The 23985-nt window shown below is 59.2% G+C and overlaps 9 protein-coding genes across 9 annotated transcripts; 4 read left to right on the top strand and 5 right to left on the bottom strand.

Annotated features, from left to right (window-relative positions):
• Positions 1–380: 380 nt before the first annotated feature.
• On the top strand, positions 381–2111 carry BDZ90DRAFT_219466 (hypothetical protein; the record flags this gene model as incomplete). Its single annotated transcript, XM_025504401.1, has 3 exons — positions 381–535; positions 614–1739; positions 1797–2111. The coding sequence occupies 3 exons, from the start codon at positions 381–383 to the stop codon at positions 2109–2111; spliced, it is 1596 nt and encodes a 531-aa protein (XP_025362619.1).
• BDZ90DRAFT_231773 (hypothetical protein) lies at positions 2108–5131 on the bottom strand. The gene has a single exon (XM_025505991.1). The coding sequence runs from the start codon at positions 5080–5082 to the stop codon at positions 2239–2241; it is 2844 nt and encodes a 947-aa protein (XP_025362618.1). The 5' UTR covers positions 5083–5131; the 3' UTR covers positions 2108–2238.
• Positions 5132–5337: 206 nt separating this feature from the next.
• Positions 5338–9749, top strand: BDZ90DRAFT_279145 (hypothetical protein). The gene is made up of 3 exons (XM_025509152.1): positions 5338–6161; positions 6245–6748; positions 6840–9749. Exons 1-3 carry the CDS (start codon positions 5659–5661, stop codon positions 9526–9528), a joined length of 3696 nt encoding a protein of 1231 aa, XP_025362617.1. The 5' UTR covers positions 5338–5658; the 3' UTR covers positions 9529–9749.
• Positions 9750–9760: 11 nt separating this feature from the next.
• Positions 9761–10300, bottom strand: BDZ90DRAFT_259835 (hypothetical protein; the record flags this gene model as incomplete). Its single annotated transcript, XM_025508194.1, has 2 exons — positions 9761–10020; positions 10090–10300. 2 exons carry the CDS (start codon positions 10298–10300, stop codon positions 9761–9763), a joined length of 471 nt encoding a protein of 156 aa, XP_025362616.1.
• A 915-nt stretch (positions 10301–11215) lies between these two features.
• BDZ90DRAFT_159623 (hypothetical protein) lies at positions 11216–11850 on the bottom strand. The gene has a single exon (XM_025503601.1). The coding sequence runs from the start codon at positions 11660–11662 to the stop codon at positions 11279–11281; it is 384 nt and encodes a 127-aa protein (XP_025362615.1). The 5' UTR covers positions 11663–11850; the 3' UTR covers positions 11216–11278.
• Positions 11560–18288, top strand: BDZ90DRAFT_159670 (Not1-domain-containing protein). The gene is made up of 2 exons (XM_025503602.1): positions 11560–11617; positions 11692–18288. Exon 2 carries the CDS (start codon positions 12040–12042, stop codon positions 18076–18078), a length of 6039 nt encoding a protein of 2012 aa, XP_025362614.1. The 5' UTR covers positions 11560–11617; positions 11692–12039; the 3' UTR covers positions 18079–18288.
• Positions 18084–19111, bottom strand: BDZ90DRAFT_231770 (LSM-domain-containing protein). The gene is made up of 3 exons (XM_025505990.1): positions 18942–19111; positions 18744–18859; positions 18084–18677 (listed from the first exon to the last, which is right to left on the bottom strand). Exons 1-3 carry the CDS (start codon positions 19084–19086, stop codon positions 18498–18500), a joined length of 441 nt encoding a protein of 146 aa, XP_025362613.1. The 5' UTR covers positions 19087–19111; the 3' UTR covers positions 18084–18497.
• A 341-nt stretch (positions 19112–19452) lies between these two features.
• BDZ90DRAFT_159705 (hypothetical protein) lies at positions 19453–21087 on the bottom strand. The gene is made up of 5 exons (XM_025503603.1): positions 20431–21087; positions 20146–20356; positions 19893–20062; positions 19717–19824; positions 19453–19612 (listed from the first exon to the last, which is right to left on the bottom strand). The coding sequence occupies exons 1-5, from the start codon at positions 20883–20885 to the stop codon at positions 19591–19593; spliced, it is 966 nt and encodes a 321-aa protein (XP_025362612.1). The 5' UTR covers positions 20886–21087; the 3' UTR covers positions 19453–19590.
• Positions 21088–22513: 1426 nt separating this feature from the next.
• Positions 22514–23525, top strand: BDZ90DRAFT_264506 (nucleoside diphosphate kinase; the record flags this gene model as incomplete). The annotated part of the gene is made up of 8 exons (XM_025508640.1): positions 22514–22540; positions 22607–22621; positions 22689–22840; positions 22902–23022; positions 23127–23152; positions 23248–23267; positions 23348–23370; positions 23448–23525. 8 exons carry the CDS (start codon positions 22514–22516, stop codon positions 23523–23525), a joined length of 462 nt encoding a protein of 153 aa, XP_025362611.1.
• Positions 23526–23985: the final 460 nt, after the last annotated feature.

Genomic DNA, 23985 nt, shown 5'->3' with positions numbered 1-23985 from the left:
TTGGCGTCTAGTATGTCGTGAAAGGAGAAACAGCGAGATAAAGGAGCGTGGGTCTGGCGGCAGGATGATGATGATGTTGAAGAAGTCGCGGTGAGATGGCAAAAGGCAAAGCCAAGGGAAATGGGCAGCGAGTGTTGCACTCTCCGTCTCCCCTCGTCGAGTCGGGCCCCTCGCCTCCCCGCGTTGCGTTGCCCCTTGTTCGTTCATCTGAGCAGCGGGCCAGACGACGACGCTCAGTCTTGCCAGCTTCGTCGCTCTCTCCTCTTCCCGTTCCGTCGCACGAGAGAGGAGGACGGAAGTAGACAGGGCGATTTTGTCCTTCGAAGTTGATTCAATCTTTGTCGAAGTTCTCGTGATCAGCGGCAGCATCAACAACCACGATGAGCCAAGGCTCTGATCCATCTACATCGGCAATGCGCTTGTATGCTATCGTCTACCCCCTCTCTCATCCGACATTCCGCATTCCTGTCCTCGAGTCAGTAGCCAAACAGCATGACATCCCGATCACCTTCTTCCCTCTCCCGCCGGACTCATCGTCGCACGACACCGCATGGTCCTATGCCGACATCCTCGCCCATCATGACTCGTCATGTAACCCTCAGAATGATATCAGCAGAGCATTCAGCATCGTAGCCCTTCCCTCAGATGCAGCCGCCTCCACCCTCCTTCATCGGTGCACGGCAATCCGGAACATCATCCACCTCTGGTCGGTCGGAACCACTCGCGAAGGCACAATATCCGCATTACAGCATTCTTCCTCACAGCGGTCTTACTCTCACCTTCAGCCACCATCACTCAGCTGGAAGGCGGACGTAGCCTCACTTGGCCTACGCCTGACCGCAGACGAGAAGCGATCAATCATCGACTCATGCCGTTTCCTCGACTTTGAAGGGCCGATCAACCTGAGCAAACCAGACTTCGAGTGGTGCTGGTACGAGGAGCGCTGGGGCATCGAAGGGGCACATATGACTGATCGTGTGCATGCAAGTCAGGCACAGGCGCTGCGGCTCGTCGTAGTGGGCAGGAAGATTACAGCCGAGCCCCCTCTAGCTTCTGGGTCGAAGAGCCAACCACCAACACTCGCTCGCGATTGGATCGATCGCCTCGATCTCAAGAAGCGCAGCTATATAGGCAACACGAGCATGGAGAGCGAAATGTCCCTCGCTATGGCGCAGATGGCCATGTCGGCACCAGGCAAGATCATCTATGACCCCTTTGTCGGTACAGGCTCCCTCGTGGTAGCAGCAGCAGCGCTGGGCGCGTACGTCATGGGGTCAGACATCGATGGACGGATGATCAGGGGCAAAGGCAAGGAGGTCAAGGAAGACCCAGGGTGCTGGAAGGAGACGGGCGTGCTGAGGGCGGCGAGACAGTATGGGTTGGAGGGGAGATTCCTAGATTGCTTGACGTGCGATATCACCCAGCACCCATGGCGTCTCCTCCATCCCAGCGCAGCATCTTCATCCGGCGCAGGGCCTTCACGCCCGGCCTTCCTCGACGCCATCATAGCCGATCCCCCCTACGGAGTACGTGCAGGAGCTAAACGTCTCGGCCACCGGGACGTGGCACGGCAGAGGGATACTCCCTACTGGCTGGAGGAAAAGGGCGGCTATTCCCACGAGCAAGAGGACTATGTACCTCCGACGAGGCCGTACGCTCTGAATGATCTGTTGGACGATCTGCTGAGCTTCGCGAGCAGAATGCTGAAGGAAGGGGGCAGGCTGGTGTTCTGGATGCCGGTCATGAACGAAGAGGAGATGGAGCAGGAACTAGGAGAAGGCGAGGGCCCGGAGGAGGGTAGAAGGAGAGCAAAAGCCAAGGCGTCTACTGCACCGGTCCCTACAGGGCCCGAGTGGGATTTGATCGCTGTCAGTGTGCAAGACTTTGGCAAATGGGCTAGAAGGCTGGTGACGCTACAGCTTAAGCCGAGAGGGGCAGCAGAAGCCGTCGACGATGGCCAAGCAAAGGCCGCCACAGCGGGCGACGGCGATGCCTCCTCGGCGCAGCGACGCTCAGAAGGCCAATCGCAATTCGATGCAACCACTGGCAGGTACAAGGGCAACGTTGACCAGAAAGACTTCAGGAACCAGTACTTTGGACCGAGAGGATAGGCCCGGCGGCTCGCTGCAATGTACAATAGCTTTCAATGGCATAGCGATGCTACAATGTCTGTCGCTGAGGTCGCTGATGGGGTATAGTAGCGCGGCGCGGCGCGGCGCAGCGTCTGACCTGCTCTGCTCAAATACGTATCTCCGCCCTTCCCAAACCATCATCCGCCTCATCCTCTTCTGTCGGTCCCACACCACTTCCATCCTCATCATCGTCATCCTCCCCAGCCATAGCAGCATCCGCGTCCCTCAGAATCTGACTCAAAGTCTTCTGGCTCCTTAAGCTTGAAGAAGGGGATACTGCATCCCCATTGAAGGACATTTTACTCCCCGCCGACCCAGGAGGAGACGCAGGCGTCCCACTTCTGCTACCACTGGTGGACGAGCTCTTCCTGCTCGCTCCGCTCAGATTGCCCAGAGAGCCAAATGATTTCAGGCGAGCTTTCAGTGTCGGACTCTTCGGTGACGTGGGCGAGGCAGGACTGTGGTATCCCTCGGGCGGGGCAGAGTTCGGTGCGCCACCGCTAACATTGCTCGGTCGCAGCGGCGGAGAGGCGAGATTGTTGTACGATGGCCGGCGGGTGAGGTCCATGCCTTTGCGCGAGCCTGCTGAGTTTGGCTCACTTGGTCGAGCCTTGCGGGCAGAGGAGGAGGCGGAGGATGAGGTGCCGCTCGCATTGCTTGTGCTGCTGACGGAGCGATTCATGCTTGCGGCGGAGAGAGGTTGCGCGGAGGAGGTTGGGGAGGTGACGCTGTCTGGTGCTGCTGAGGGGTTTTGGCCTGCTGATGGCGAGGCAGGCGTCACCGCCTCTCGAGGGGCCGTAGAGCTCGCCCCGCGCTCCTCGCCCTTGTCAGCAGGCTCATCCGCCTTGCTTTCTTCCTCATCCACCTTCTCCAATCCAGCTCCGTTCAGACCACTCTTCTCCTCGCTGGTCGGCTTGTCTTGAGCAGACGACGAGGAAGGGCCCAAGACAGCCGAGAGCCTTTGATTCTCACCCAGCCCGCTCAGTCTCGCAAAGAGGTCGTCAATCTCCTCGTCTTCGCCTGCTGTCGCGGCGCGAGCGTTGGTGGCAAAGTCCGGTGCTGCTGGAGGTGGCGGCGCGACTGTGGATGCGGGAAGGGCGGGTTGTCGGACCTTGGGCGTTTCCTCAGGAGAAGGAGAGTCGTTTGCTTGATCGACGTTGGAGCTCGAAGCAGCGGCCGTCTGACCAGGCGGAGGCGTTTCTTGCTGTAGTTCGCTTGATGCTGCTGACTCTATGGTAGGCTCAGCGGCTGGCGTAGGTATGTCGGGCGTGGCATCCTCGGACGTCTTGCTTGTCTCTACCTCCTCAGACTCCTCGCGTGAAGGCGCGGCATCACCTTTTGTCTGCTTTCCGCCGTTTTTCTCTGCTGGATCAGCCTCAGTCGTGACTGACGATGGCTCCTCGTCGGCCTCCCCGCTCTCTTTGGTGTGGACATCCTCGGGCGGAACTTCTCCGGCATCCTCCTTCTGCGCAGCCTTCTCAAGAATCGCCGCAGGTAGCAAGGACTCGCGCTTCGCCGAGGCCTCCGGACCTGCTACGCCATCCGCATCGCCGGTCACCGACGGCGCCACAGCACTAGCAGCAATCTGCCTGCTTGCCCTTTTCTCCTTGGCTCTCTCCAGAAGCTCCTTCGTCTTCTTGGACATGTCAGCTGGCGCGGGCACTTTATCGACACTCGCTCCTTCGACCGAGTCTGCCCTCTCCCTCTCCTTCCTCTCCTTGGCAACAGTCGCACTTGCTCTCCTCTCGTCAGCAAGCGTTCTAGCCCTCTCGGCGACATCTCTTGCCGCCTCATGCTCGCGTGCCTTTGTGCCTCCCCGCTTCAATCTGGAGCCCCCAAGCTCTAAGCCCTCAGGCACTGCACCGTCCAATAGGAAGGCTTCTGCCTCTTCCTCTGTCAGCTTGAGATCGGCGAGGCCCAGCTCCTCGAGGAGGGCATCGGCCTCCCCGCCAACACCGCCATGTCTCGACATCCTTCGCGATGAGGCCGAATCCCTCAGCTCGCCCATGACGTCCTGCAACATCCTGCCCGAGTCGAGACCGGAGCGCAGCTGTCTAGCAGAGAAGGTGCGATGCGATGCGCTTGCAGACGCTTCTGCGGCCAAGGCGCGAGAGGAGTTCTGGCTGACGGAGAAGCGTGAATGACCTGCTGGACTTCTAGGCGAGATAGGCGTGTCATTGCTCGAGCTGGGGGAGGACGAATTGTTGAGGACCGGCGAGGAAGCAGCCCGAGCTCCATCTCCCATTTTGGGTAAGCGTAATGGTCTGGTCCCCGCCTTCTCTGAAGGAAAGTAGGTTCGCTTGACCTGCTGCGCCGCCGCTCCCTCTGCGCTTGGCTTGCGGTGCCCAGGATAGTCGCGCGTATCTTGAGGGGCTTTGGGTGCGGCGGCGTGGGCTTGACGAGCCTTTGAGGATTCTCCCTCTTCGAGGAGAGCACTGACGTCTGCGTCTGACATGGAGTCCATTTGAGGCTTCCAAGCTTCGAGTGAGTCGAGGAAGTCGTCCATTGAGTTACGGCGGGGACCCGCGCCGGAGCCTGCGGGAGCCATCTTTGGCATTGCGGTCGGTGCCGGTGGTAGCTTTGAGGTCGTGGCTGGCGTTGCTGATGCTGCTTCTGTCGGTGCCTCTGCTGGCGCCGGCACTGGACTCGGGCCTGCCACCTTGGCTGGATCTATGCGCAGAAACAGGTCCAATTCTCCAAATTCGACTGCCTCTTCAAATTCCTCGAATGTTCCTCGCCACTCATTATGAACAAGTATGTTAGGTATCTGAGGATCGGCTGCCTTTCTCCTGAAACGCTTCTTTGCGTCTTCATCGGAGGCGAGGTCGTGATATACATAGTCGATGCGCTTGGCGGCAAAGACGGCGAGGTAGCGTTCGTGACGATGGCGGACCTTATGGTTGCTGAGAATTGAGGTCGTAAAGAGCTCGACGGTTGGCACGACCGACATGATGTTGAGCACGATGATGGAGTGCAAAGGAGAGGAGGTCAAGTGAAGTGGTGATTGGAGCCCACTGCAAGCTGGCTGCTTGCTTCACTCCCCCTCGACTGCTCTGTCCGCCGTGCCGCCCGCCCCTTGCCTGCCGTCCCGCTTTCGAGGCTGCAAAGCGACAAAGGCCGGGGCCCGTGCAGAGGGCGAGCGAAAAGTCCAACACTAGGACGACTCGGCTGAGACTCGAGGTGTCAGCAAGCCCAGAGCCAATCAAAGCAACACAAGCAACAAGCAACGACGAGCACGGCTTGCAACGACGCAGTGACGCTCCACTGAGCAGCGCAGAACGCACACGACTGACCTCGAGGGCGACGACAAGCATGCGAAGGCAGCGGCAGAGGGCAAGGCGGGCAGGCAGGCAGGCGGCTGCCTACTCGCTCTCACGCTCGATGTCAATGACCTTCCATCCTTGCTTCCCACCATTGATACCTTTGCACATCGTCGTATCTGCTGCTCCCTGTCTTATTGCTCACATCGCCCGCATTGCACACTCCTTCCGGCATCCAAACCAGGCTACTTCATTCCCTCCACGCTATGCCCAACTTTGCTCAGCGGATACGAGGTCGGCGTGCCACTGATGGCCAAGAAAGGCCTCAAAGCTGCTTGACCGTCGCTACTACTCGTCCTGGCCGGGCCGCCACGACCTCCGACTCCGATCCCTCAGCTCCGGCAGCTGCTCATATGGATGGCGCTGGCTTTCACGTACCACCAACATCAATAGGGCAGGCGCAGGCAGGCCCTGCTATCTCGCCATCTACAACGACTTCCTGCAGTCGTCTTCGCCGTCTCTCTAGCTTCTCTACCTGGCTCCGACCTGACGCTCGACGCAAGTCCAGCGCTGAACTCACGGAATGGTCGGACGATGCCTTGCACAAGGACCCCAAGCACATTCACCTGGAGGTCAACAAGGCTGTTCACGACGACGGAATCTACCGCCCGGGCGACACCATAACCGGCACCGTTCGTGTTGTATCGCAGAGCAGGGATCATTGGAAGCTGGGTATGGTGGACGTTCGGCTCCTTGGCCATTACAAGAGGTGCGCAGGACGATGATGCGTTGCGCACTGCCTCGCCCTCAAGCTGACCTGCGGTCGCTCCTGTGCCTGTGCCCTCTCCCTAGGCACTTTTGCAACCTCAGACCGCAGAGTCAGGACGTCGTCAGGGAGGATACGTCGTACGAAGCCTACACTCTCCATAACGGCATCGACTTCCTGAGACACCGAGGCATTTGCTTCAAGAGTCAGTGCGCCAGCCTGGAGCAAATCGACTGGTCAGAGTCACTAGACCCGCCGGGCACTGCCTGGCAGGAGACGTTCCCATTCACTACTCAGATCCCCTCCTCTGTCACAAAGTACGCCTTTACCCGCAGGGCCCGACAAAGGAACATGGACAGTACCCGCAGGCAAGGAGGGGAGGATGTGCCCCTCGACCTACCTCCAACGATCACGACGCAAGAGATGCCAGCAGCATCGTCTTCGGGCTTGCTCAAATATGCGGCAAATATGCACTCCCCTTTTCGCACGCCGAGAGAGGCTACCATCTGCTACGAGATTCGGGCTACCGTCAGATGGCTGCCGACAAAGGCAATGCCCTGCGGCATTCCGATCTCCCATAATGACCAGACGTGAGGGTCGGAGGCTAGCGTCGGAGGAGAAAAATGACCCGATCCCATTGACACCACTCTCCTTCTTGTTGCTGCATGCATGCACGTACAGAGCCACCTCAATCATCGTCGTTCAGCCCAGCGAGCCAGTGCCAGTCTGGCCTCCACCCGCTGCTCCAGAAGGCCCGCCGCCAGTATTACTCGAGCGTACGTGTAGCTACAACGCCTATGAAGATGTGGCTAATGTCAAGGAGATCGATCCTCGTCGGCGACTGCCTCAAGAATCTCAGCCCTTTCGTCTCCCATGGGATGCCAAGACCTTCTGCCTCGCTGCTCCCCCTGTTGTTCGGCGACTTCGACCCACTGCAGCACGCAGAAGAGTAGCAAGAGGCCTGACCAACTTTTACGATGGGCGGCCGGAAGGCGCTGCCTACATGTCGCTCACCACCGGGGCCCATACCAGCTTCACAACGGGCGAGTGGTACCCCTTCAGCTTTGGCATCAATCTTCCCCACTTCGCGGGGCTGTTCGTGGACGGCAACCTGCGCATGAACGTCCTCAAGAGCGTCTCTACCCAGGGTCCGGGAGGAGAGATAGTCATCCTTCCTCCCACCCTCATGGCTTCTCTCGATTGGGGAAGCGCCGTGAAGCTCAAGCTCAAGCACAGGAAGCCTGGATCCTTCGCTTTCAGTGAGCGAAGGGCGTTTGAGCACTACTGGGAGGGCAGCTTTGTCATCGATCGCTACATGAAGAAGCATGATGCGAAGAAGCAGAACGAGCAGCGGGGATTCCCCTTCTTCTCCCGCTCCTCGGGATCCTCTTCGCCAAGCACGAAGTCCGCTTTCTCGCGCTCTACTCCCACTACCTCTCCGTTACGATGCTCACCAGCAGAAGAAGCTCCAGCAGCGACACCTCAAAGCCCGCAGCATCGCACTGAACCCACTACCAAGTTCAAAGATCTGCGTGTCCGCTATGACTTACTGATCCAGGTCGACACTCAGATGCCCAAAATTCTCCCGCCGCACGCTGAAAGTGGTCTGGCCTACACTCCGTCTGGACTTCTCTTCCGCATCAACGACTTCGCCATCGCTAATCGTGGGAGCCAACAACCGGGCGTGCCGTCCTATGCGGATTCTATTGACCGTGACGGCCTGCCGCCAGGCTACTGGCTCTGGCGTGACCAGGATCCGCATCACGATCCGGATGCCGTCCCAGCAGCTGCACCTGATGTTCCTCCACGCAACCGCTCGCCAGGTGATGATGCCGAGGGTCCTTCCAACGAGAGTGCTCTTGCCAGCAACGACGCCTATCCCAACGACGACGCTCTCTCCGCCAACAGTGCAGCTCCCAACCACGGCGCTCCTCCCAGCAATGTCCCTCCTACCTCGCCTCCCGTCGCAGACGGCCCGATCACTCCGATCACCACGACCCTTGTCGACGTCCTCAGGTCGCAACCCAAGAGACAAGGCTCCTACTCCTCCCACGACCTGCCTGTCTACAAGAAGAAAGTCGCGAGCTCAGTCGAGCAACTCGATGCTCACAGCCCGCAGGCTATCATCGAGAAGATTCGAGCGGTCGTTAAGCGCCCGTGCTACCTTGAACGAGCGAGGCACGAGGAGCAGAAGAGGGCCGATATGAGGGAGCTGATGGCGGGGCGTGACCCTGTTGCAGCTCGAGAGCGCGAAAACGATCGTCAGGAGCAGCGGCGTCGTCGCGTGCGAGAGCGCGAGGCACAGGCAAGGGCCGAGAGGCGGAGCTTTGCTTGGAGGAGATCTCTAGGCGATCTGACAATCCGGTTGTCCCCATGGCAACTATCTACCCGCCACAATCGCAGCGAGTCGCGCGGCATCGCCCCTCAGATACAGGAGGCGACGACCAGCAGCACCGCAGCGCTCTCGTCCGGACCAGACGCAAGCGCCAACGCTTCAGATCAAGAGCGCCCTCCCGTGAATCGGTGCAAGTCAGCCTCCGTCGCCTCTATTCAGCAGAATCAGCATCACACTTCCCAGATCCCTACAACAACGACGGCTGCCGCCCTAATCCAGGTGTCGGAGGAGACGGCTGCCATTGCTGACAATCGCTACAGTCGTGGCTCGAACTCCGAAAGAGACACCGAGAGCATTGATCCTCGCGAAATCTCGACGAGTGGTGAGGTATGGACAGACACGGACAGCATCACCGGGCGGGAGGAGAGGAGACCACTGCTTGCACATTCTTCATCGGAGGAGGGAAGCGTGCCCTCTTCGGCGGCCAGAACTCCAGAGATGGGCCCCATCAGCTCATCCTCGCCGCTCTCCGAGATCTTGAGCAGCCAGTACTACCTCCCGACTGTGGCTGGCTCCACTTCCATCCGTTCCACTGAGTCCAATTCCAGCCAGTCTTACTCGCAAGGTCATGTCCAAGCTCAAGCGATCATCTTGGATCTCTCCCTTTCTGCGCACCCCAAAATCGCCACGCCCGTGCTACCTGACCGACAGGCTCCATTACTGCCTGAGTCCTTGTCTACATCGACGATGGCGAGCCTCGCAGATGGGCAAACGATGCTGCCCGCCATTGCGAGCTTCCCGGCCCCACCCAACACGTTGCCTGCGCAGGGTCCGGAGAGGATCATCGTGACGGAGCCGTCCGAAAGATCAGCGTTGGATCAAATGCTCGTAAGGAGTGGTTCTGGGGCTCAAGCGGTTGAAACAGAGGTCTGGGCGAGGGGGACGTCTGGGCCTGCATCGTTCATGAGGGAAGAGGAAGAAGGCGAGAGAGGAAGGGGCAGGAGGAGGGCACGATTGCTGCATGCACCGATTTGAGCAGCAAGCAGCATCCTCGGCATGCTCACCGCTGCTTTCCGTCGGCCTTGCGGCCTGGGTTCTCCTGTCGCCATACCAGTTTCTCCGACACATTTCACTCCATCCATCCTGGCCTCGTCGTCTATCGTCCTCTCGTCGATGCTTCACTCGCTTTTTTGCTGCGGAAAAGGAGCTGTACCCCTCATCCAGACATCGATGCAAATGCAATGCTTTCCTTGATTGCTTTCGGAGACTACACGAAGAATCGTCGTCCCCCCGTCTGGCCAGCTGACGTGGGCGGCGGTCGTGGCGCGCCTTGGTTGTCTCCTGACAGCGGGGTATCACTGGGTATCATTGCAGGTGACGAGGAAGTCGAGTGTGACGCTGAGAACGTCGAATGCGATGATCGAGGTTGAGTGTCGTGCAGAGTGGCTTGTCGCTGCTGCTGCTCCTCTCTTCGCCGCTTCTCAGCCTCCTCTGCTCGTTCTGCTGAAGCTGCGTAGGCCAGCAAGGCTGTAGAGAGAGACAGGTCAGCGAGTTGACTCTCGAGTAGCGACTACGCTTCTTGTCTTGATCGCTCACTTTGCTCCCACTCGTCCTGCTGCTGCTCAGAGACTTCTCCCTTGCCTTGCCCACCCACGGCAGCGCCTCCGCCTGCTGCGCCGGCAAAGCTGGCCTTGAGAGAGGAGGCAGCTCTCGAGATTGCCTCCTTGAGCCTCTCAGTGGTACCTTGCCCACCAAAGAGAGCTTGAGTCCACGTCACACCAGCCGTAGAGGCAGAAGATGATGCCATCGCTGCCTGGTCTCGATCTAGATATCCAGCCGGCAGCGCCTCCTTCCTGATTCCTAGTCTTCGCAAGTCAATCCCAGCTCTCGCACACCGGCTGGCGAAAGCTTTCTCGTCCTCTAGAGGCGTCGTCATCATTCCTCGCCCCCTCGTCAGTCTCCGCAGCTCATCGTCGAGAAGGTGGTAGGCGACAAGGTGCCGACGATGCTCCTCGCTACGATCTCGCGCGAGGCGGGCGCGATTGAATGCCAGTGAGACGACGGTGGTGAAGAGGAAGATGGGGGCCAAGAGCTGTCGCAGAGGAGGCCGAGGCGGCGGCTGCGGCTTCTGTGGAGTTGAGGCCATTGCTGAGGAGGCCATATGCTAGCTCGAGCTTCTTGCCGTGTTTAGAGGCAGAAGTAGCCGCCGCTGCTGTTGCTTCTGTGTCGTCCTTTCTTTGGCGCCTCCACGGACGGACAGACGGACAGAGCGAAGCACGCGGCGGCGGTGGTCGAGCCAGTCTCAATTTCAGCCCGAGGTGAGGCGGGCGAGTGCGTGGGCGAGTGCGCGGCGGGCTAAGCGGCTCGACTCGGTCCCCCTCGAGACTGGAGGCAGGCAGGCGACAGCGTCATCTCCGCTCTGAGCGCGAGCAGCGAGCAGCGAGCAGCGAGCAGACGGGACAGACGACGACGAGACGAGATCGACTTGAAGGGAAGCAAGCAAGCACGCAGCAGCCAGCCGACGACGACCCTTGACCTAACTAAGTCTCACGACTACTACCACCATCATCGTCGAGGCGCACTCGCCCTTGCTACGACGGAGACGCAGCCCATAGACCAGAGTTCAAGAGCGTCTAGAAGCAGCAGCTGCAGCGGGTGATCCATCCTCGTCATCCTCCCTCTCCTCGCACGACGACGACCTCGTGGCATCCATCCACCATCTCCTCCTGCTCCTCCTCCTCATCACCAACGTATTCGCGGCCATTGCATTGCCGTGTGCAACGCATCATACTCGTCGACCTTTCTTCTCCTCTTCTTCACACTCGTCAAGCTTCTCCTTCGCTTCACCCTCGTCGTCGCCCTCGTCGTCGCGCATATACGCATCCTCTTCTTTACCAGCACCACCAACGAGACGACGACGACGAACGCAACGACGGCTTCGACTAATCAAAGAAGGGGCTTTTCGGCTCTTTTGCACCAGAGACGTCAACAGCAGGAACGACAGGCGAGCAAGACCGAGAAAGGAAAGGCTGGCGATCTCACCGTCGTCAAGAGTCAGGTCAACTTTCTCATCTCGACAGTCACCCCAGACAATCTCGCAGCATACCAGGAAGAGCTTCGGAGGGTGAGTGATGGCGAAGAGTGCACCGAGCAAAAGCTTACAGCCCATCGCTGACCACACTCACGCCTTTCGCGCAGCATTGCCAACGTTTCGGTCCTGACGTCTACGTCGCGCTTCTCGAAAAGCTCCTCGACGCTCGCGCTACCTCTGACAATTCCAGCGTCCTTCAGCAGTTGCTAGCGCTTGAGCTTAAGGCCTGCTCACAGGATACGCGGTCAGCATCTCTACTCGCCGACGTTCTCGCAAAGTGCAGCGACGTACCTCCCCTCGAGGATTTTGATCATCTCGACAGGCGAGAGAGACTTGTGCTCCTCTGGGCTCTCGCAGCTCCTACATCGCCAACTTCACCAGCGACTGAGAGACGCAACAGGCTTGCCGTCCAGTGGGCGGCCAGATTCAGCAGCAGCAGCAGCAGCAGCAGCGGGATGAACAATCAGCCCGCAGCCCCTCCAGATGGAGGAGGCGGCACAGGCTCCGCAGTGCTGGGCGCTGCGCTCAATGCTCTTCGACCGACATCCAATGAGCCACTCAGCCCGAAGCAACTCAGTATCTTCTTACAGCAGCTCATTAACGACGGCGATGGTGCGGATGCGCCTGTCCTTGGCCGCACCCAGAGGAGGACGTTGGTAGCCTCGGCCGCAGAGCGTGTTGGGTCAGAAGCCTTCTCTCGGGCCCTCATCGAGGCGCTGGCCAATTTCAGGATCAAAAAGAGTCTGCCGGGATTTCTCGCCGACCTGGGCCCTACTGGGATCTCCAACGTCGAGACCGTTCGCGCCATCTTTGCGCGCTTTGGCCTCACAGAGTCATCTCCTCCGGACGAGCACGCCGTCGCCCACCTCTTTGCCGGCCTCCTCGCCGTCTCGCCGGACGATCTCGGCCGCGACAACGTCACCAATTGGTCGCTCCTTGTGCGAGCAATCTCAACGTTCAGACCCGTCACCTGGCCACGCGCAATCCGAGCGCTGGATGACCTCGAAGGCTTCCGACCTCTGGCCAACGCCGACTGGTCAGGCTTTGCGGCGGCGCTGCTCGCCTCGTCCTATGACGCGCCATCGACGCCTCAGGCCCCGGCAGTCACTGGTCTCTGGGGCCCTTGGAACCAAAAGATTCTTCAGCTCACCATACTCTCAGGCCTGTTGGGCCTCGACGCCGACACTTTCTCGTTTGCAGCGGTACCAGGAAGGCGCGTCGTGACGTCTGCTGATGTACAGAGAGCGAGCACGACGATTCGTCAGTCAGTCGCAGCTTGCGAGCGTGCGACGTGGAACTCGCTGGACCTCGTAGAGACGTTGGCTTTGCTCGCAGCGGATCAGCAGCCAGACGTCAAGCAGGGCGTGACGCACTTGCTGGAGCGCTTCATCAAGGAGGCGCCGGAGCTGCTTCTCATCGGCCTCGTCCAGATTCCTGAGCCTTGGAACCCCATCCACATGGAGCTCTCCCAAAAGCTCATGAGCATGTTCCTCTCAAGCGCCCCGGGACACCAGCTCGTCTTCCACATCTCCTACCAGACGAACCGGACTTTCGTCCTGCAGAGCCTCGTCCGCAGCTATCTCAACAACCCGGCCAATGTGACGCGCATCGTTGATGTTGCCCAAGACCTCAAGGCTCTGCCTGCTCTACTCGAAGCTCGAGCAGACCCGGCCAAGCCATTCTTCTTTGCACTCGACGTGGCGGCTTTGGCCTCACGCAGAGAGATTTTGAACGCGGACCTCTTCCTCGAGCGGCTGATACATGAGCATGGCACGACATTCATGCGGGCCACACTGGACTTTCTCAGCGAGAAGCTGAAGGAGGAGCTGGCGCTGCAGGAGCAGGATGCAAGTCAGCAACAGCAACAGCAATTCGTCGCTCCCTCTGTGCAGACTGTCGCTACATTTCTGCGCCGCCTCCGCACGCACGGCGAAAGCATGTCGGCGGAGGATATCGAGGCGTTCAAGATGGTACGCAATCTGGCTCTGCAGCTTCACCCTCGTCTTCTGCCCATCCGTGCTTCTGAGAGCCAGGAACCAGGCATGGAGGTCGCTTCATTCGCCCAAGAAATACACGAAGAGTGCGACGAGACATTCGGACGTATGTACAAGCAGGAGCTCAGCGTCGAGGACGTCGTTGCCATTCTGCAGCGCCTCAAGAATTCGGAGCGTACGCAAGACACGGAGCTGTTTGCCTGCATGGTCCACACGCTCTTTGATGAGCAGCGGTACATCAAGAGCTACCCGCCGACCGAGCTCAGGTTGACGGCTCACCTGTTTGGTGACCTCATCCAACATTCGCTCATTGACTACGTCGCGCTCGGTATCGCGATTCGCGGTTGTCTCGACGCCCTGCGAACGCAGCCCGGCTCGCCCATGTTTGAGTTTGGCCTCGAAGCTCTCAAACGCTTCCAGGGGCGGCTGCAGGACTGGCCGCAGCTGGCCCAAGCTTTGCAGGCTCTGCCGCCTCACTCGGAGGTCACAGCTATCCTCAACCGCGCGGCCCAGGCCCCAGTGACGGCAGAGGCGGTCGCCACTACTGACAGCAATGGCGCCAATCGGCCCGCATTCACTGCCGTCGACCCAGGAGCGGAGCCTTTCGGCAGCGAAGAGCAAGTCGAGCCTGATGAGGAAGCGTCGGACAAGGTCCTGTTCGCGATCAACAACCTCTCGCCCTCTAACCTCGAGGGCAAGCTCGCCGACGTCCGGCCTGTACTGACGGCTCGCATCTTCCGCTGGTTCGCCCACTACCTCACGCTTGAGCGCTGTCAGCTCGAGCCCAACTTCCACGGCCTCTACCTGCGTTTCCTTCAGGCAGTCGGAGACGCCAAGCTCGATGCCTACGTGCTCCGCGAGACGTTGGCGTTGGCGCAGCGCCTCATCAACTCGGAGTCGACTGTCTCGACGCTGCAGAGTCGCAAGGCCTTGCAAAACATTGGATCGTGGCTCGGTCTGATCACCCTCGCCCGGGACAGGCCTATCCGCTTCAAGAACATCGATTTCAAGCTGCTGCTCATTGAGGGATACGACTCGGGACGTCTCATCGTCGCTGTTCCGTTCGTTGCCAAGGTTCTCGAGCAGTGCAGCAAGTCACGAGTCTTCAAGCTGCCGAACCCCTGGCTCAATGCTGTGCTGCGCGTGCTCGCCGAGCTCTACCAGCTGCCGGAGCTCAAGCTCAACTTGCGCTTCGAGATCGAAGTCCTTTGCAAGAGTCTCGGCGTCGATCTGAAGGACATTCAACCGTCGTCCATCATCCGCTCGCGCGAGCTCCTTCCTCCTCCTCAAGCGCAACAACCTCACCTCGCCCTCCAGCAGCAGCAGCAGGCCATCGAGGGTGCGCCACCGACTTCGGAGATGGAGCGACTTGCTCTCGGCGCCAGAGATCAACGCCGCCCTCCTCCCCAGCAGCAGCCCAGCGAGCAAGCCATGCAAGCCGCAGGTGCCTACACGGAATCGCTTTCGCAAATGCTGCAAAACCTGCCGCACTACATTCAGATCAATCCGCAGCTGGCTCTGTTTCAAAACTCGGCCATCAAGCGCCTCGTCTACGTCGCCATCGACCGCGCCATCCGCGAGATTGTCGCTCCCGTCGTGGAGCGTTCCGTCACCATCGCCTCCATATCGACGCGTGAGCTCGTCACAAAGGATTTTGCCATGGAGGGCGACGAGAACAAGATGCGCGATGCTGCACACCAGATGGCCGCCAACCTCGCGGGAAGTCTGGCTTTGGTCACCTGCAAGGAGCCACTCAGAGCCAGCATGGTCGGTAATGCGCGTACGCTCTTCTTGCAGAGTGGGTTCACCGAGCAGACGTTCCCTGAGCCGGCTGTCATTGGCATCATGCAAGACAACTTGGAGCTGGCGTGCTCGGTCATTGAGAAGGCGGCGATGGACAAGGCGATGCCTGAAGTGGACGATGGCTTGGCCAATGCGTACAGCTCTCGCCGTGAGCATCGCCAGCGCGGGCGAGGCTTCTTCTGGGACGCGGGCGCACTCACGACGTCTCAATACGCTGCTACGCTGCCCGAGGGCCTTCGCCTCAAGCACGAGGGCCTGCAACCACAGCAATTGCGCGTGTACCAGGACTTTGGCAACTTTGCAAGGACGCCGTCGATGGGAGGCGGAGAGGACGAGCGTCACGCCGCCGCGGCTGCAGTAGCGGCAGCAGCGAGCGCGGCGAGTGGTACGGGCGGGCCAGAGGCAATCACCGATGGCGCGTACGAAGAGGGCGGGGCTCTCACCGCTCAGCAGAGCTTGGACAAGTTTAATCAGTGCGTCGTCGAGATTGAGCAGCTACTCGCGCAGGCGGGGCCGGATGAGGGCATCACGACGCTTCCTCAAGGCCACGAGCTGCGCGACGTGGTGCGCCAGGTTCCTGTCATCGCCTCGCAGTCGATGAACCGCGACGAGGCTGCGCTGGCATTCTCGCAAAAGGTCGTTCAGCTGCTGTTCAAGAGCGAGACGGGCTTGGCGCGTGACGTCTACGTCATTCTCTTGGAGCGTCTGTGCGAGGTCTCGATCAAGGTCGCCAAGGAAGTGACGGCATGGCTCGTGTACGCCGAGGACGAGCGCAAGTTCAACGTCCCCGTCACTGTCAGCCTCGTCCGTGCTGGATTGATGAACATTGCCGAGACGGACGTCCAGCTCACCAAGCTGATCATGCGCGACTTTAAGCCAGCGATGGTCGACTTTGCGGCCAAGCTTGCGTTGGAGTGTCTTCGCGATCCCCCCTGTGCCACTCGGGGCCAGCTCTCCAACATCATCGAGGCGCTCGAGCGCGCAGCTCAGCAGGGCAAGGCGACGGCTACGGCGACGCAATTCCTCGAGGAGCTCGACGGGCTCAAGGGCACCAAGGCTGACGTGGGCAACGCCGCTCTCCGCGAGCAGCTCTCGTTCTGCTTCGCCGAGTGGGTCCGCCTCTTCCAGCACTCGCCCAACGCAGAGAAGTCCTTCATCGACTTTGTCACTCAGCTTCAAGCGCAGGGTATCCTCAAGGGCGAAGAAATCTCTTCCATGTTCATTCGCGTCTGCACAGAGGTGGGCGTCGACTCCTACATCAAGCAGAAGGCTGCAGGTGGATCGCTGGCCACGGGCATCTTCTCGCCGGTGGACGCCTTCTCAAAGATGGTCGTGCTGATGATCAAGTACCACTCGGATCCGGCTGGCGTCAATCACGACCAGGCCAAGGTGCACTACTTGACCAAAATTCTCTCCATCGTCGTGCTGGTATTGGCCCAGTCGCACGAGGAGCTTGGCCCACACTTCCAGCAGAAGCCATTTTTCCGCTTCTTCTCGACCTTGCTTCATGACCTGCACGTGGCCGAATCGAGCCTGCAAACGACGTACCAGCAGTCGCTCCTCGCCATCAGCAACACACTTAACACGCTACAGCCCAGCTTCTTCCCCGGATTCACCTTTTCGTGGATGAGCCTCATCTCGCACCGCCTCTTCATGCCCAAGCTGCTTGCCAACAGACAGCATGGCTGGGCGGCGTTCCACCGCTTGTTCTGCTCTCTGCTGCGCTTCCTGGGCCCCATTCTTCGCAAGGCCGAGTTGCAAGACACGTCGCGCTCCCTCTACCGCGGGACTCTACGCATCTTCCTCGTCTTGCTGCACGATTTCCCCGACTTCCTCGCAGCGTACCATCACTCGCTGTGCGACTTGGTCCCCTACACGTGCACGCAGATGCGCAACCTCGTGCTCAGCGCTTTCCCTCGAGACCGTCGTCTGCCGGATCCCTTTGCGCCCAACCTCAAGATCGACCGCCTGCCCGAGGTGTCGTCGCCGCCCCTTGTGCTCAGTGACTACGAAGGGGCGCTGCCTGCCGAGCTCAAGTCGGCGCTGGCACTGTGGGGCCAGAGTCGATCGCCTAGCAGCTTCCCGGCCTCGCTCAAGGATGTGCTCCTGCGCTCCGGGTCTGGCGACGAGCAAGAGATGGGTGACGGCTCGTGGGAGCCCCGCTACGATGTGCCGATGGTCAATGCGCTCGTCCTGACGTCGGCGATCAACACTCTTGAGAAGGGCGGCAGCAACGCGCTCACTGGCAGCCCGGAGAATGATGCTACACTGGCCTTGCTTCGCGGTCTTATCCTCACGCTCGACCCAGAGGGTATTTACCTCGTCCTTTCCGCCTGTGCAAACCAGCTGCGCTACCCATCAAGCCACTCGGCCTACTTCAGTCTGGCGATTCTCCACATCTTTGGCCACGCTGAGACGACGGACGAGGTTCGCGGACAAGTGCTGCGTGTGCTCTTGGAGAGGATCGTGGTCACTCGCCCTCACCCGTGGGCCCTGCTCATGAGCGTCTTTGAGCTGCTGAGGGGAAATGCGCAAGGTCGCTGCCAGATGCCTCCGGGCATGCCCAACGAGATCGAGGGATTGCTGGACCACATTCGTGGTGGATTGGGAGGCAGCGCGGCTATCGGGGTTGCCGGTGCGGGTGGAGATGCGGTCACCTCGTCGCCGGCGCCAGGCCACGCTCAGGCGCAGGCGTAGGGCGGTACGGGTGCGGATGATACCAAGGTGCAAAAGAAGGTATGAGGGATCTCGGACCGGCTTAGACGCAGCGACGCGGCACTTCAAAACATCTCCACTCAGCATGCTCCCCTCATTCAATGGTCACGAGCTCGCCCGCATCCCCGCGACAAACCAGCAACGTCGATGTACAACCACAACGTCCACTCCATGCGCGACTGGCATAGAGGCAGGCACTGACCTGCACGCCTTGTCACGCTCCCCCTCTCTCTCTATTCGCTGTGCCCCATCTTCCTTCTTGTTTCCATCCTGTGTTGACGTAATTGACTTTTGTGAAGCAGTGCGACGCGCGTGACGGGCCCGTCTTCCTGACGTTCTCTTCTTGTGCAAAGTATTTGGCATTGCCCCGCGAGGCTCCTCGTGCCATCGTCCTTTTCATCTCAGTAGCTATCTCCCTCGGCCCCCTCCTCACAGAAGCCCTTCTGTTCTTTCATTAACTCCGCTTTCCTCTTCTCCCTCGCTCTCCTCTGAGCCTGCTGCTCCTTGTTGGCCATCATGAGCTGTGAGATCGATTCAGCAGGGACGGGACGAACCGCCGGGGGTGGGTCGTTGTCGAGGTCCTGGCAGCGCACAGAGAGACGGTAAGACTCGACGGCCGAGAGAGGGCAGCGAACGCAGAGACTTACGATCTCTCCAAGCATGACGACGTTTTCTCCCCTCACGAGATAGATTCCCATGGGAATATCGGTATAGTCGGTTCCGACGTAGGTTCGCTCGACGGTATCCTGAAAGACGAGGTTGGCTGATCGAGCAGAGCGCGGTCACTCCGGTGTGTTCAGTATAGTATAATGACCAATGTCACCACCTCCACCCTGCCTGCTCACCAAACTGGTCGTACGATCGCAGTACGCCGATGAGCTTCTTTCCATCTCTCAGAATGGCCATCATCTTCTTGTCTACGCAATCCACCAGAGCGCCCGACGTCGTAAAGAGGACATTGGCCTCGATGGACGAGGCGTCCACGACCATGGCAGCAGCAAGAGGGAGAACAGTCTTGCGTTAAGTCAGAGTCGTCGTTACCTCGAAGTTGATGGTGAGGAGAGTGTCAACGAGCTGCATCGATGGAGGGGACGCACGACGGGATGAGCGGGAGAGCTCGACGGCCAGGGAAAACCACGTGGCTGGGGGCGCTCCTTCCGTCCTTCGTGCATGAGTGGAGTGCGGGTCGCTGTCAGTGAGATTCCCAGGCTCTCTCATTGCTCGCTGACACCAGCCGTACTGATCATGGCGCTGCGGCCCTGCCCACTCGTCTCTTCAATCTCCATCAGCTGAGCAGGCACGTCAGAGCGGCTGGCGACTGAAGTTCTTACCGTGGCTTTACCAGCTCAGATCTTAGGCAGGCAGACGAATGTGGGTGCGCCCACCAGCCGTTCTCACCTGCTCACGACTCGCACGCAGCGCCCAACCGTGTAAGATGTTTTCATTCATATCGATGCGAATGACGCGGGTGTTGATGCCTATGAACGTGCTATTCTACCTGAGATATACGTCTTCTCTACGTAGAATAAAGTTATGGCTGCGTGATGCCAGCAGGTTGTGGCGTGCAACGGTAGCGTGTAAGTATTCTGGACGCGCTGAAGCTCCGTGCAGGATTGTCACCTCTTCGCCAACTCTTCCTCGACCCACTGCCTGTCTATGTCTCCCCTCTTCCACGGCTCAAGCTCGATGGCGGTCTCCATGTGATGGATGATCACATCTGCTTGTCCACTGCGAATACGGAGATTCGAGGCCACAGTGAGCTGACGTCAACAGGATTGCCAAAACAACGAACTGACCGGATTGCCTTTAATTCCTTCTCGGAGAGGGGAGTTCGCCTAGGCGGCGGAGGCGTCGCCATGAAGCCGTCCTGGTCGACGATCATGAGCGCAAGAGCGACCTGCTGAATCTGCTCTTTGGCCCATGCGAGAGGCCTACGACTTTTGAGCAGATTGCAGCCATGGCACAGCTTCGTGCAGCAGGAGCCAGATGATGACACAGGCGTCAGTTGATGCTTGCTCGTATCGGTAAGATTCCATCGTTGAAACTCACCCAACCGGCATTGTTGGCGTAGTCGAACCCAAGATGCCGCGGCTTGATCGCATCGAGGCTGGCGTTGTGCCAGACGATGCGATACCCCTCCTTCGCCACGGCTCCCGGCATCCTTGCGGTGAGGATGTCGTGGGTGAGGACGACCGTGCAGATGTCGCAAGGCTTGTCCCCTTTCTCCAGATCACGGGCGCCTTCGCCCGAGCGCAATTCTCTGCAGTACGGACGTGAAAGGACGAACGTCAGACCTCTGGACGACTGCGCTTTGGCGATCTCTTCCCTACTGACTGGCGCTTCTCGAGCTTCTCTTCCGCCGACATCTTGCCTTTGCTGATCGGGGCCACAGCCGTCCTCTCCCGCGTCTTCACCAGTGCCTGCACCTTGGTCGGTTTAGGCTTCTTGCTGAAGGATCCGTCGTCCTTGACGATCTTGTACGCGGGATTGGTTGGCACACCGGTATGAAGGAGATAGTCGCTGCGACCGGCGGAGTGCTTGGCGATGGCATCCTCGTCCTGCTGCTCGAGGATGTCTGCTAGGCGAAACTCGCTTGCCCTCCTATTTTGCAGCGTCATTGTGGCAAAGAGCTCCCCTAGCCTCTTGCCATTGTACACTGCCAGCTGCCGCTCGTGTATCTGCCTCCCAGCATCATATGACGTGATGTGCCGGAAGAGATTGCGCAGCTGCCCCTTTGTGTAGTAGCCGGCAATTTGCGCGGCGCGCTCGCCAGCCGGCCTTGACCTCATAGCCTCGAACAGCTCTTATACTCGGGCGACGACTGTGTTAAAGCCGCGCGAGAAGATCTTCTTCTCCCTGGCGTCGTCGCGGACCAGAGAGTAGACTGAGCCGTAGAGCTCGAGGTTGGGGAATGGCAGCGACACGGGAGCTCGCCCAGCAATGACATCGTCGAGCTCGTTGATGAATGAGGGATGGAGGCTGGTTGAGGCGCGCAGCTGCGATCAGAAGAATGACGGCAGGGACCACGCAGCGTCAGCATGTATACACTAGCAGCAGGGCTTGGCTGCTATCTGCCCGAGGCAACGGGATGTCATCACTTGTACTCACCTGCTTGTTTGCAGCTCGAAGGTCAGCAGCTCGAGCGCTGGGCACCACCTCGTTTAGGTTGTCCAATGCCCCCCCTCGACTGCCACTCAGCCGCACTGAGCCGCGAGTGACGACTCCAGAGGTCGGCGGCCCTTCTCGTGCATACCGCTTCCAAAGCCTCCAGCCATTCGCTCACCGCGGTTCAAGCTGTAATGGATCCTGATCAGCTGGAGCAGGACCGTATTTCGCTGGTAGGCGATGAGGACTCTCTGGGAAGGCATGGGGGCGTCGCGGCGACGCGAGCTCATCCAATAGGATAGCTGCTTGTCTCCTGAAATGCGCGCTAGACCAAGGTCTTGACATCGAACTGTCGGCTGAAGGATGCAGTGCTCTCGCTCATCTGGGAAAGGCAGGCACGCGTGATAGATGCTCTTAGCCGCCGTCAGGCCAGCACCGACTTTCTCATCATCATTGAGCAAAGGGCATGCCGGACCACCAGGAAGGAAGGCCCGGCCCGACAGTACACGCCGTTAAGCGGACCGCCCGGCCAGGCCTTCCTTCCTGGTGGTCCGGCATGCCCTTTGCTCAATGATGATGAGTGAAGACGGTGATGTTTACGATCTGTCAAGTCTCGAGGAGTATCTAAGGCACCTCACATAGGCGAAGGCCCCACCTTATCCTCAATCCGATTTCGCTTCTTTGTCGACCCTGAGACCGTCTTCAACATCAACTCGCTGTGCAGGTAATCACACGGCCATGTGAGAGTGGCGGGCTCAAGAGATTGCAGAGCAATTGAACCCTAGCTCCGGATATCCCTCGTGGGCTCCGTGACTTGATGACGGCGATGGCGGGGGTCCGAGCGAGGTCACAGTGGTGACGTCGCTCAGACCCTTGACGAGAATGGCGTGGTGTAGCGAGGTTACGGTGTGAGGACGAAGGGTGGGTAGAACGAAGGGTGCCTAGGTCGATGGGGTTTGGGTTATGGGGGGAGGCGCGATGATTGCGTAGAGAGGGAAGTGAGGACAGGGGCGGCGAGACGATCATTGGGCTATGCGGAGGATGCTCGACGGGCGAGGATTGATTAGGTCGACTGGATTGATTGCGATCTGCACGCGTGCATCGAGAGGTCAGTGCGAGAGCAAATCGACGTGGAGTTAGGGCGAGCTCTAATCTCGAGCCGCAATCGGAACGGAGGCGTATCCACGCGAGCCCAGCCAGCTGCGCGGGAAGAAGTGGGCGGCCGGCCAACGTGGAGCAAGCGAAAGTGGACTCGACTGGACTGCCAACACCTCCTCTTCATTCCCAATACCCCTTTGCAGCATCATCAAAAATGGCATCTGAGCTCACTTTCATCATGGTGAGAGACCAGAAAGACTCCATAAAACTACACAAAATTGCTGACATCTCTTTATTCCGCCCATAGGTCAAGCCTGACGGCGTACGTCTCATCGTTGACCTGTCAACTTTACCGCTCCTCTACTGACCTTCGATTCCCCTTTCGACAGGTCCAACGCGGACTCACCGGAGAGATCATCTCCCGCTTTGAGCGCCGTGGCTTCAAGCTTGTCAACCTCAAGATGGTCCACGCTTCCAAGGAGCACATCGAGAAGCACTACGAGGACCTCGCCGGCAAGCCCTTCTACCCCGGCCTTGTCAAGTGAGCATGGTGACTTCACCTTGCCTTCGACACCTCTGACACCTCTCTCTCTTCTTCATAGGTACATGTCTTCCGGCCCTGTTGTCGCAATGTGCTGGGCTGGAAAAGACGTCGTGAAGCAAGGACGAATTCTCCTCGGTGCTACCAACCCTTTGGCAAGCTCCCCCGGTACTATCCGTGGTGTGAGTGTACTTTGAGCACCTTCGAAGCCTTGCATCATCCAAGATGACTGACAAGCCATCTCTCGCTTTCTCTCCGCCCCTGCCCGCACATCTGCGCTTCTCAGGACTACGCCATCGACGTCGGACGCAAGTGAGTGACAGCAGCTTCAGTAGACTGAATGCGACGCCTCGCTCACCAGCCGATCTCCTTCTTCACCCTCCTCATCCCCTACTTCGCGAATGTAGCATCTGCCATGGCAGCGACGGTGATTACACGAGCATCTCAACAACGCATTGTGCTGCTCAGACTGACCCTCTTTCTCTCTCTCGTTCCCCCACCCCGCAGCCGTCGAGTCCGCCAAGAAGGAGGTGAGCTATCCTTCCTTCCGCCCTCAGCTCGATCCGCAGCCCTCGACTGACTCATCACTTCCTGTTCCTCTGCACAGCTCGAGCTCTGGTTCGGTCAGGAGGCTGCCGGCATCCAGTACGAGCGCGCCATCGACCAGTGGGTCTACGAGAACTAAGCTGCGGCTTTCCCTCCTACCCCCGCGACCACCAGTTGAGCGGTGACGGTATTTCGTCTTGCGTCTTCTTCTGTCCGGGTTCAAGAAATCATCAAATCAACCTTATCCCCCTTCGTTGCCTTGTCTGATGCTTAGGTCAGTGATGGAGGTTGAAGCAGTGGGGACCCCTACTCACAGCGGCCGATGCGGCGTGGTTCGCGCTCAAGGCACAGTCTTTGTCGCGGGCTTCAGTCGCATCGTGAGAGACAAATAAACTCTATCGATTGGTAGGGAGGCGAGCAGCTCGATATTATGACAAAGCACAGAGAGGGAGGTAACTACGAGTAGGATTCTGAATCAAGGTGAGCCCCTTCTTCACCGGAAGGCACGGGCCCCTCCTGATGAGCGACTTCAGATCCGCGCTCTTCTTGCGTTGAGCGCGACACCCCTTTGTCCGCATCTTCCGAACTATCATCGTCTC

The sequence above is a fragment of the Jaminaea rosea genome, assembly GCF_003144245.1.
Source record: "Jaminaea rosea strain MCA 5214 unplaced genomic scaffold BDZ90scaffold_5, whole genome shotgun sequence".
Classification (NCBI taxonomy): domain Eukaryota; kingdom Fungi; phylum Basidiomycota; class Exobasidiomycetes; order Microstromatales; genus Jaminaea; species Jaminaea rosea.
The sequence above is the reverse complement of the archived record's forward strand: the minus strand, read 5'-3'. Positions and strand labels throughout refer to the sequence as shown.

Excerpts from the sequence above, each read along its gene's own strand:
- BDZ90DRAFT_231773 (XM_025505991.1), bottom strand. The coding sequence starts at position 5,082 with ATGTCGGTCGTGCCAACCGTCGAGCTCTTTACGACCTCAATTCTCAGC.
- BDZ90DRAFT_159670 (XM_025503602.1), top strand. The coding sequence starts at position 12,040 with ATGAACAATCAGCCCGCAGCCCCTCCAGATGGAGGAGGCGGCACAGGC.
- BDZ90DRAFT_231770 (XM_025505990.1), bottom strand. The coding sequence starts at position 19,086 with ATGGTCGTGGACGCCTCGTCCATCGAGGCCAATGTCCTCTTTACGACG. Across the intron at positions 18,860-18,941 it reads GCGATCGTACGACCAGTTTG|CCAACCTCGTCTTTCAGGAT; the intron begins GTGAGCAGGCAG and ends CTGCTCGATCAG. Across the intron at positions 18,678-18,743 it reads TCGTCATGCTTGGAGAGATC|GACCTCGACAACGACCCACC; the intron begins GTAAGTCTCTGC and ends GTGCGCTGCCAG.
- BDZ90DRAFT_159705 (XM_025503603.1), bottom strand. The coding sequence starts at position 20,885 with ATGAGGTCAAGGCCGGCTGGCGAGCGCGCCGCGCAAATTGCCGGCTAC. Across the intron at positions 19,825-19,892 it reads AAGGAATTAAAGGCAATCCG|TGGACAAGCAGATGTGATCA; the intron begins GTCAGTTCGTTG and ends CCGTATTCGCAG. Across the intron at positions 19,613-19,716 it reads GAGGAAGAGTTGGCGAAGAG|AGAAGACGTATATCTCAGGT; the intron begins GTGACAATCCTG and ends TATTCTACGTAG.
- BDZ90DRAFT_279145 (XM_025509152.1), top strand. The coding sequence starts at position 5,659 with ATGCCCAACTTTGCTCAGCGGATACGAGGTCGGCGTGCCACTGATGGC. Across the intron at positions 6,162-6,244 it reads CTCCTTGGCCATTACAAGAG|GCACTTTTGCAACCTCAGAC; the intron begins GTGCGCAGGACG and ends CCCTCTCCCTAG. Across the intron at positions 6,749-6,839 it reads ATCTCCCATAATGACCAGAC|AGCCACCTCAATCATCGTCG; the intron begins GTGAGGGTCGGA and ends ATGCACGTACAG.
- BDZ90DRAFT_159623 (XM_025503601.1), bottom strand. The coding sequence starts at position 11,662 with ATGGGCTGTAAGCTTTTGCTCGGTGCACTCTTCGCCATCACTCACCCT.